Source organism: Centruroides sculpturatus, unplaced genomic scaffold (genome assembly GCF_000671375.1).
Source record: "Centruroides sculpturatus isolate CEXI.00-Female unplaced genomic scaffold, Cexi_2.0 scaffold729, whole genome shotgun sequence".
NCBI lineage: Eukaryota > Metazoa > Arthropoda > Arachnida > Scorpiones > Buthidae > Centruroides > Centruroides sculpturatus.
In genome coordinates, this window is record NW_019385029.1 from 365074 (window position 1) to 377607 (window position 12534).

At 30.0% G+C, this 12534-nt stretch overlaps 1 protein-coding gene across 1 annotated transcript in view; it reads left to right on the forward strand.

The window, feature by feature from the left end:
* LOC111633654 (charged multivesicular body protein 2b-like) overlaps positions 1–12534 on the forward strand; it is a 39840-nt gene that overhangs the window by 8107 nt on the left and 19199 nt on the right. The window contains exons 3-4 of the mRNA XM_023378261.1: positions 5757–5798; positions 11368–11469. Coding sequence (XP_023234029.1) covers positions 5757–5798; positions 11368–11469 — 144 coding nt within the window. The remainder of the gene's footprint in view (positions 1–5756; positions 5799–11367; positions 11470–12534) is intronic.

Here is a 12534-nt window from a genome sequence, read left to right on the forward strand (position 1 = left end):
CTGATAATCCGACCTTTTTTGCGTTCCGACCATAGCCCCAGTCCCAAAGGTGACGGATTAGAGGGGTTCTACTGTATATAAAAATTTTGAGAAGTTACGGTATGAATATTGTTTTTATATTCTTCAAACATGAACTCATGAACAAAGACATATGTACATATATTTTTAAGTAGACACCTATAGCATAAATTTCATTACATGCCAAATTCTTTATCAACTAACATAGACATTTATAAATCAAGAGAGACTTAACAGAGAAATAGAAAATTTATAATATGGCATCAAAAAGTTTATTTATTTTTAGATAATGAAAATGGAAATTATTAACATGTAATAAAAACTGTGCTTTATTAAAGTATCATTGTATGTAAATTCATACGAGCTCCAGTACCTGTGAACTCTACAGATTGGTACTGCTAGACTACCACAGGACATTTTCCTTATGAATACTTTTACAAACCAAATTTTAATGGACTACTGTAATCAAAATTAAAGTGATTTATTCATGAGAATCAGGTTTTGAAATGTTTACTTTAATTATTATTTAGACTCTCCAATTATCAGATATTATTATGTTGTGTAGAAAAATATTTTCAATCCTGGAATTGTTAATTTAGTTCCTTGAAAATTAGATTTTAAGGAATATGTTATTTTAATATGAATAATAATAATCTTGTGGACAAAATAATAATAAACAATAATTATTGTTAAATGGGTGAACTTGAGGTGCTCTCCTTTATTTGAACAAGGGACTGTTTCAAAGTATCACAGAATTTCTTTTTAGGTTCTTTATCAAGGTTCTTTATTCAGTTTACAATGATTTTGAGAGAATATTAGTTCCTCCTTTTTCTCCTTTATTTGCACTTAAATTGGGTATTTTGTGTGCTTTCTTTTTCTATTTATAAATCTGTTATTAATTAAAAATTATGAAATTTTTAATTAATTTTTTGATATTTAAATACCCTTGTAAAAAGTTAATAAAATTTAATTTCCTAACACACCAGGTTGAATATAAAATCAATTTACTTAAACCAAATAACTGGAGCATTTGTTCTATTATTGCAGATGTTTATGACGCCCTTTCTGGCTCTTCCTCAGGCTTCTACATATATTCGTTCCAAGCTGGCTGTTAAATTTCAAACTTCATTTGTAAGGTATTCGATTCCGGACACCAAATGCACATGTGTTCCAAGACATTCAAATATCGAATAATACGATGATTATCGAAATGTGCACAAGTTTCAATTTAAATCCAATAGAAAAATCAAATGTTATTGTCCAGTAAGACTTGCCATGCCATAGAAAGAGACATCTCCTCTTTAAAATTAATGCAGGTAATCCTACATCCTGCCTTAAATATTTCCATTGCCTCTAACCATTTGAGGTGTTCCGGATGCGGGATGGTGAGGATGATACGAGCTTCATTAAAGTCCGCTGTGATATCCGGGTCTGTCACATAAGTCAAAAGGGCAGTTGCACATTTATTATGTAGTATGTCAGACTTATGCTTCTTTAATCTTACCCCCAAAGAACGTTTGGTGGAACCAACATATATCATTTCTTCATCCCATTTGCCATCTCTTATAGGAACATTATAAATGTCTAGTAATCTGTCGGGATTATGATGGTCTTTTCCATTATGTAGTATGTTGAAACCATTTAAGCATTTAAAAACTCTAGAAAGTTTTTAAATGCTGGATGATTTACTTTGTTAAGAGCAATCCTTGACTAAGCACTCAATCCCTGATCAAAGTATGAAAAGCTATGTGTAGCCTGCATATGAAGCCATTTTCAAAAAATAAAAATACAGGAAATAGGAGGAGATAACTCAAGTTATTTTTGTTTTGGATGAAACAATGGATGCACCAAAAAGGTTTATGCTGAACATTCCATCAATCTGTTAACAGGGTAGCCAATACAACCCATCTATTAAGAGTTTACAAATTATAAAAGACAAATTTCACAATTGTTATTCTGGTCGTGCAGGCCTTTAATGGTGCATGTGACAAATTGTGAAACTCTGCCATTCCATATGAAATGGTTTGGTTTCTTGTAGCAAATCAGACACCACATATGCTAACAAGGAAAGGGCCATACATTGAGGTCTCTGATCCTTTACAAAGGGCCTCTGAAAATTGTGTTTAGCTTATAAGTCTTTGGAAGTTTCACTTGTAACAGCAGTAGCTGAATGGATAAGATGCTAGGCACTGGAGCTATACAATGTAGGTTCAAACTTTCACAATTTTAGTTGTTTGTTTTTTATATATTATTTTGTTATTTTATCATATCATATATATTAGCATAATTATTACTGCTATTCCTTGTGTTTAAAGCTTATAAAACATGAGATTTAAAAAAAATAATGCCATTTCCTATTTAGTGAAAATGAAGTCCCTGTAGATTTAACTCTTGTATGTCCCATTAAATAAAATTTTATTTCTTGATATTTATTTTCAGATATTTTTACTTGTGATTATATACTAAGTCCTCATAAGTGAATAAGCTTTAGACATTACTACACATAGACAAAAATAGCAAGTCTGATATGAACATAGGGTAGCATAGTCACAGCATCTTTTTTAATTGTTAATGTTATGGACAATTTCCTCATACACTCATGTTAAACTTCAAATATAACAGTACCACTATATCAGGAAATTATTATGAAGAAATAAAAGTTTTATTTGACGACATGCAAGAGTTAAACCTACAGAGACTTTGATTTTGCTAAACAGGAAATGACATCATGTTTTTTAATCTCTTGTTTTATAAGTTTTAAATGTGAGGTACAATAGTAGTAATAATAATGTTAATGATATCTATATATATATATAAATGGACGTGTGTGTCCCTATATTTCACTTTTCAGCCAAAACTACACATCGCACATGAATGGTGTTTGTATGTGGTAGTAACCCCAAGTCTCCATTCGTGCACTATGGTGGTTGCGTCTTGATAGCTATAAGGGTGCGGGAGATATGGGCTTGAAAGTGGTTGAAAGTGGAAGATTTTCTATTTCGATTTTCAAAATTTTTGAATTCGAATTTAAATTCCATAATAATTGTTTTATAATAATTATCATCTGCACATCGGATTTAACAAAATATCACGTACCTTAGAACCTTTAACCGATGCGAAATAAAAATTTAATAGTACAAACGTTTTCAGACCCCTCCTGGGTCCATCTTCAGGCAAAAAATCGTTTGAAGATTACCGAAGTACGAAAAATATTCGTTTAGAACGNTATCCAAGTAAAAATAGTGTTTTTGTTGACTGCAAATGTACTTATATCATTTTAAACATTAACAAACTCTTTTATATGCAACTTATGCAGTATACCAAATATATGTTTGGATTTCAATCAAAGTACTCTTATTTTAAAACATAATTTTAAAATTTACAATTAATAATAATAGTAATAATAATAATAAAACAATAAAATATATTATTGAATACAATAAACAAACACCTTTCTCTATTCCAGCACAACGTTTAATGCGTTAAAAAACGTTTTTGACCATTTTTAGTTTTTAACACATTAAGCATTGTGCTGGAATAGAGAAAGGTGTTTGTTAATTGTATATAATGAATTCCAGTAAGCATTTATTTATTTATATTATTGAATGTCAGCAGTTAAGACAAATACCGTATTTACTCACATATAAGATGATCTCTCATATAGGACGAGGTGTGACTTTAAAGATCAAAATAAAGAAAATTAGATATATTAATACAGTTCAATTTTATTTCATTTAACACAAATAAAATATTCATTTTTATCGTCACGACTAGGTGCATAGATAGAGATTGGGCATTTCTATATCATCTTTATTTGGAATATCCTATAGCTGATACACGTTTCGAGCATAAGTCCCTCATCCGTCAGCTACATAATAAAACATATCATGAATTTCTCATATTACAGAATGTTTATATTATAATAGGTTACAACATACCATGATTTCTGGGATTTCTTGTGTGTGGTGTTAAGACGTATTAAACGGTTAACCGAACAAAGTAGTACAAAAATGGGAAAGTAAAATCACCAATAAGAATGAGCAAATGAACCAAAAAACAAGAAAACAGACTTAAAATATATCACCTGGTCTCCTTTTAAGTGCATGCTCAAATATAAATTGAGCATGCACTAAAATTGATGTATCCAAATTCAAGACATGTCTTACCCATTGCTTAATAATATATATGAAACAATTAAGATAGAATTTTCTTTGACTGATGATTTCATTTCAAAAAGGAAAAAGGCTCTGATTAAATGCTCTGCAAATGTACACCTATTCAAAGAGATAACTGGTTTGCCACTCCCAAAACATCCGATAACTAAGTTGGAGCATGTGGATTCAAGTGGCTTGTGTTTATGCTTGTGGCTCTTTCATGAGACATTCATTGATAAACTGTACAAAAATTTCTCAGTGACCACTATGAAACTCAAGAGTCTGTTCAAACAAGAACCATGTTAAAGGAACGCTATACTGTTTATTCATAAATATAAGTTCCTGTGCAGTTTAGTTTCTAAGCTTGAGGAAAGCAGTGTGTCTACCGAGAATCAGTGGGATACTTTTAAACATGCCAAAAACCAGTTCAATGCATTTGCTTTATAGGAACTATAATACACCCTAAGCAAAATTCAAATATTCAAAACATAATTCCTGGGTCTCGTCAGTCACAAATTCTGGCATTTTTAATGAAAATCAAATATGCTGTTCTGACATCTGTTGATGTTGATTGTTTTTGCAGTTCAAGGATTTACTTCCCTCCTGTTGTCTGTAGCTGACCATGGAGAATGTAGAACAAATGTGTGTTTGCAAATGCAATGCTTTTCTATTTTTAAACTATGAAACTGATGGATTAGATTCCAAAAGTTACTAACTGATATGAATTTTCTATCATTTTCTCAAGTTTTGTGTGTTCTATGTATACTTTTATGTGCAATAAAGTGATGGTTTTACCAGACAAACAGCTAACAAAATAGAATCATGTGATGGTTTTATTTTATACATTTTTAGCACTGATTTTTGCAAAAACTGTTATTTTTTTAGCCTTTTCTTAAAGAAAATTTGCACATTAATTTTTTAAGTATAATTATTATATTTAAAAGATAATGATGAATGTAAAATATACATAAACACATTTAAAATTTGAACAATGCAAGACAAAGCGAGAAAAGTATTTTATGTACAAATAGTTTTTCAAAATTTTCAAAAGCAATGCACTTTATAAATAACATCTAATTATGAAATAATGTATTAATCATATCCATAGAGGTGCACACTGTTCTTATTATCATTTTATAAATGATAAAGCAGGATGACTTTTAGTGCACTTAGCAATACACTTCTAAAATACATCGTATTTGTTAATTTTGAAATAGATTGGAGGTCAGTTGTGGTGGTATTGCTTTTATGTAGATTAATTTGAAATTTTAATTAATTGAGATGATATGGAAATTGTTAATAATTGAAAAGTTAACAGAATATGGAATAAGCTAATTATTCTTAAACTAAGGAATTATTTTATAAGAGAATGAAATAGTCTTAAATGTGATATCTTGGAATATTAATTTTATATCATCATATTTTAGATATCATGATGTGATTATTTGATTTTCTGAAGTATCTGTGATAAATAAGATTTATTTACAGTTTACTAATTATTATTATCAGATCATTTTGCATTTTTTTAAATGTTATATCTTTCTTTATATATTTTCCATTACATATATTTATTTATTTTTTTAGGAATTAGAAATTAAAAAAGCAGCCAAAAGAGGAGATAAAACAGTATGTATATATATATATATATATATTATTTGTACTTAATATCAGTAGTATTTCTTTATACAAAAATTAGCTATAATTTTCATACAAAGTCCTTTTTGAAAGTTTTTCTTCTTTCACACTGTTTAAAATTTTTCATTCTAAATATAAAATATTGTTTAATGCTAATATGCTTCTTTGTTTTTAAGACCTTGGACATATTTAATTTATATTATGTGATTGTTTTGTTTATAAGCATTATCCAAGTAAAAATAGTGTTTTTGTTGACTGCAAATGTACTTATATCATTTTAAACATTAACAAACTCTTTTATATGCAACTTATGCAGTATACCAAATATATGTTTGGATTTCAATCAAAGTACTCTTATTTTAAAACATAATTTTAAAATTTACAATTAATAATAATAGTAATAATAATAATAAAACAATAAAATATATTATTGAATACAATAAACAAACACCTTTCTCTATTCCAGCACAACGTTTAATGCGTTAAAAAACGTTTTTGACCATTTTTAGTTTTTAACACATTAAGCATTGTGCTGGAATAGAGAAAGGTGTTTGTTAATTGTATATAATGAATTCCAGTAAGCATTTATTTATTTATATTATTGAATGTCAGCAGTTAAGACAAATACCGTATTTACTCACATATAAGATGATCTCTCATATAGGACGAGGTGTGACTTTAAAGATCAAAATAAAGAAAATTAGATATATTAATACAGTTCAATTTTATTTCATTTAACACAAATAAAATATTCATTTTTATCGTCACGACTAGGTGCATAGATAGAGATTGGGCATTTCTATATCATCTTTATTTGGAATATCCTATAGCTGATACACGTTTCGAGCATAAGTCCCTCATCCGTCAGCTACATAATAAAACATATCATGAATTTCTCATATTACAGAATGTTTATATTATAATAGGTTACAACATACCATGATTTCTGGGATTTCTTGTGTGTGGTGTTAAGACGTATTAAACGGTTAACCGAACAAAGTAATACAAAAATGGGAAAGTAAAATCACCAATAAGAATGAGCAAATGAAACCAAAAACAAGAAAACAGACTTAAAATATATAGCTTTTTCTTACATCAAAGGCTTCTTTGAAGAAATAAATAAAGACTTCAACAAAATGAATATAAAACTTGCTCCAACTTATGAAAAATTGCAAAAAAAGAATACAAAAAATCAAACCTGAACCAAGCAATAAGATAGAAGAGATATATATAGCATAACGAATGCAGTCTACTCAATACCAGGCATCTGTAAGAACCCAAAAAACTACATGGGAGAAACTAAAAGGAAAGTAGAAACATATCTAAAAGAACATATCGCCAATCTGAAACATATAAGGAAAAATTCGGTTTTTTACGAACATTGCACAATAAACAATTGTAATTTAAACAAAGATGACATGAGAATTTTACACAAAGAAACAAATTGCTACAAAAGAAAATTTAATTAAAGAAAGTTAAGAAATAATAAAAAGCCAAAAAAAACATCAATAAAAGTTTAAGCATAAAAATTCATGACAATTGGTTAAAATTATTATAATAAAGCTAATAATAATATCAACAGCAATAATAATGATAATAATAGTAATAACAATCATGGGCTCAAAAGGGACTCCATGGCAAGCATCCTTATGACCTGGCCCAGGATTTTGTTGACAAAACTGTATCAAACAGCTGGTTAGATCGGGGATGCCTCTTTGGGGAGACAGAAGGATTCATGATTGCCATACAGGATCAGGTCATAAATACTAAAAACTACAGAAAACACATACTCAAAGATACAACACTCACAAATGACACTTGCAGAAAATGTCACATCATGCCAGAAACTATACAACACATTATATCTGGGTGCAAGCTCCTGGCACAGACAAATTATTTATACAGACATAATCAAGTAGCAAATATAATATACCGAGAGCTTGTAAACAAACACAAATTATTAGACATCCCCGAACCATACTACAAATACAGACAGTATTGGAAAACAACACGCACAAACTGTACTACGACAGAGCCNTGGCTGATATAATAGGTCTGGAATTCTATGTAATGCTAAAATGTTGTTTAATCAAAATTTCTCAAACTTCCTTGTTTCAAGGACAATCTTGAATGTTTATTTACTATGATTTTGCTTGTAAACAAACACAAATTATTAGACATCCCCGAACCATACTACAAATACAGACAGTATTGGAAAACAACACGCACAAACTGTACTACGACAGAGCCATAATTACAGATAAAACAATTTACCACAACAGACCAGACATCACACTCATTGACAAACACAACAAAAACACATACATTACAGACATTGCCATTCCGAACACTCGAAACATTCAAAACACATGCACTGAAAAAATTAGCAAGTACACAGAACTCGCCCAGGAAATAAGGCATCTGTGGAGGAGGATCTTATTGTACCTGTCATTCTCTCCTGTACAGGTGTGATACCACACACACTACACAAAAACCTGGGAACATTACAATTGAATAGAATAGAATAGAAATACATACGTCACACTACAGAAGGCCACTATATTGAATACATGCCATATATTGTTAGGAAATTCCTGAATATGAACACTGACACACTTATTTAATTTTAGGTTTTTGGTTGCTATGCCTTGACTCTGGTCTGGCATAGTACACAGCCACTGGTGTGTACCGAGTATAACCCACTAAACCCAACGTAATAATAATTAGAAACATTAATTTATCGTATAAATGTTTTTAAAGAAATGCTATTATGCCAACGAGATTAAACAGAACCTCATTAAAACGGACGTCAAGAGTGTGTGCAAGAAACCTTAATTGTAATAATAGTCTACTTTTAATTGTGAATATATTTAAACTATAATGGTATTTTAACAGTAAAATAATTTTAACTGTAAATAAGTAATTTTAAACGGATTGTATACATGTTAACACCACCGACAAGAAATCCCAGAAGTTACGTTATGTTGTAACCTATTATAATATAAACATTTTGTAATATGAGAAATTCATGATATGTTTTATTATGTATCTGATGGATGAGGGGCTTATGCCCTAAATGCATATCAGCCTATAGCAGTGTTTCTCAACCGCTAATGAATCATCGCCCACTTCAACGTAGTATCATCCCCTTCACTACAAAATCCCGATGCCGAGGGACAAGGCTAACGCCAAATTCGTACTTCATTGAATAGACTAGTGACTAATATAATGTTGTTTGTTTAATTATTGTACAATATAACGAATAAAATATCTAATTATTCTTAATATAATGTTTTACTATATCGTCCAGAAAATTGTTTTTTGTCCCCCAAAATATAAGTTGTTACTAATCGCCTCCTGAACATGGAAAAACACCCACATGGGGCGATATTGCCCCTGTTGAGAAACACTGGCCTATAGGATATTCCAAATAAAGATGATGTAGAAATGCCCAGTGTCTATCTATGCACCTAGTCATGACGATAAAAACAGATAAAAGAAGACACGGTTTCTGAATACACAACAAATAAAATATTATCAAATGCACATAAAGGCACACATTGTCCTGCAAAATTTACTAGCATTTTAAACTTTAAGGAAAAATCTTGTAAAATCGACAACATAATTTGTTAATGTAGAACTGGACAATCTGGAACCTTTTTTGCCAATTCTTAACAGTCTAATCCACTTTCGATCGATTACACTTATGAGTTTCTCCAAATTCTGATTTCCTAATAATAATCTGTTTTCATGTAGGAATGGATTAAAACTTATATTGGGCTCCTGTGTGATTTTGGAATTTTATTTGTTTTGTTAAGTTACGGTAATGCAACACTTGGGCGATCTGCCTCGGGGGATGCCTTCTGGAAGGTCTTTTTAAGTTGTAATTGGCTCCTATTAAGGCATTACAGACATAGTGAACATACGGAAAGCTCCACGTGGCCAGCTCATCCTGGCAAGATGCAAACTCGTGACCGGACTCCCAGTGTTCAGGGAACAGAACTGCTTGGCCACTGGTAAACTGATTTTGGAATTTCAATTTGAAATTCAATTCAAAAGCTTTTTTTCCTATTGCTATTCATCTTTACTCCTGATAATAAACAAGAATGATTTAAACAACCCAGATAAAATAGTTTTGTTTTTAAACAGCAGAGAGCGAGCATCCGGTAAAAAATGTGAAGACAGGGTTGACAAAAATTATCGCAAAAATGCAGAGAATCCTTCACTTGCATGTATAGGATGATCTAGGTTTATGAAGCAGTGAAAAATGAATAAAATCCTTGTCTTATATGCAAGTAAATATGGTAATTATTATAATTATTTTTTGAGAATCTTATTACATAAGTTTAATAAAAGAACTAACTCTCATAATATTAAAATAGTTTTAGTGATAGATAACATTAAAAATGTATATTCTATTGTTTGCTTTACTTTTAAACAAGTTTCCTAAAATATTCATGTTGTATAGAGATACATAAGGCAATAAAATTCCATTTCATCATATTTGGCTGATATAATAGGTCTGGAATTCTATGTAATGCTAAAATGTTGTTTAATCAAAATTTCTCAAACTTCCTTGTTTCAAGGACAATCTTGAATGTTTATTTACTATGATTTTGTTCAGTATTTAGTGGTATTTGCATTATTGTTTCATGTTAGAGAGGAGAAGAAAAGTACTTCACAAGTTTACTTTTCATCTAAAAAACAATGCTCCCACTTAAAACACATACTCAGTGTTACCACCAAAGATACTTTTATTTGAATTTTGGACTAGAGTTATTGCTGCCTGGATAGTTAACAACAGCACATGGCCTTTCCTGCCATCTCTGGCAAGACTTCTAGCTGGGCATCTATTGCTTAATTTCTATGATTTGATGTAAACTGGAGTATTTATCAAAGATTAACTGTTAACCTTAATTAAATTATAAGAGTTGATCTAAAAACAAGGTCATAACAACTATGAATCAAATGTGTGATGAAACAGGTAGGTAAATTGTCTTTCAGGCTAGCAAAAAATCCACCATGGATTGGAAATAAGAACATGAGGCATTCAAGGACAAAATCTATTCATTTTTATTTTTATCTTTTTTAATGTGAAAATCTTACATAGACAAAAATAAAGTAACAAATACACACAAATAAATCCAATGATAATCCAATAATAATAAACTTCAATATAGCTGCGAGTGCATTGGACATAACCATTACTTAGTACATGGTTATTTTTTAAAGAATTTTAGTTACTTTATCAACTATTTTCAGTCTCACTTGTCAAGCAATTTATTTATATGTGAGTTTAAAAGCTTTCAATAAGAAACCTTGCCATCAAAATTACAATTTTATGTGAATAATATATTACATTGTATATTGACTAATAAATCTGTTATAAAAAAAACTTAAACTTATTATTCATACCTATTTTATTAACATAATTTTAATTTAGAGACAAGAAAATAGTTTAATTTTCTGATATTTGCATTGTTTGAACTTCATTTAGTATCATAATATTTCAAAAAGTAACTTGTAGTTTGTTTTAAAAAATAAAAATTTTTTTTTACAGACTTGTACTATTCTAGCAAAACAGTTAGTGCAAGTAAGAAAACAGAAGACAAGAAATATAACTGCTGGTTCAAAAATACTTGGAGTTAGTGCCCAGACTAAAGTATGCTTCTTTTTATTATGAATTGGAAATGATTTTATGTAGACCTATTTTTATTTTTATCAGTTAATAGTTTCTTAATTATAAAATATATTTAAATAAAAATGTAAATTATTAATCGTCTATAATTCATCAATTTGTGTAAATATCAAAAGCGTATGTATTGAAGTATTTATGAAGAGAGAGGGCTGGATGCTCGAGGAAGCAAAGGCATCAGCCACTCTGGATGACCCAGGATCAAATCCAAGTGAGCAACCCTGGAATTTTTTGTGGGTGTACCAGATATGTTAGGTCCCTTCTCACATTACTTAGCAACCCGTTATGAGCCTGATATCAACACATAATGGATATGATTAAAATGTTCTTAGTACACACAAGGCAGAGAATTTAAATAAATGTACATTTACAAAAATATGATTTTGATATTATCACTTAAAATCTCATAAAATCATATTTTTCTGAAAAACCAAGAGAGTACAATTCTATGTGCAGAAAGCTAGAACTTCTTTAAATAAGTTTTAAAACAACTTTCACTCTTTTTTCTAGCAAATTCTTTAATTAAATAAGAGAACTAATGCTTCCAGATTATATAAAAAACAGTGTCAGTTAAAACATCTGTTTTAACTGACACTGTTAAAACATCTGTTTTAACTGACAGTGTTTTTTACAAACTTGTACTATTGTAGAATGATTCAATCAGTGACAGCTGTGGTGGGACAACTGGAATGCTGCTGATAACAGATTGACATTCACATATTTTTAAACTCCTTTACCAAGTTCTCTTCTCTTATCAATGTATTTCCATACTGTTGTAGCATTCTTCTATGAATTTCAGAAGGTTTCACAACCTCTGACCACAAAAATCTGATGATTGCTTGCTTCTCCTCAACAGTGCAAACAGCTAATGATGTGCTGTCAGTTTGTATGTGCTTTCCTTTCAATTAAGTATGCCATCTATAAAGATGGCATACTTAATTGGGCAATGTCAATTACCCAATCAATGTCAATCAATACCTTTTCTAAGAATGTTATCTTCCCTGTGTGGGAGTTTCAAATGCTTGGGATGTT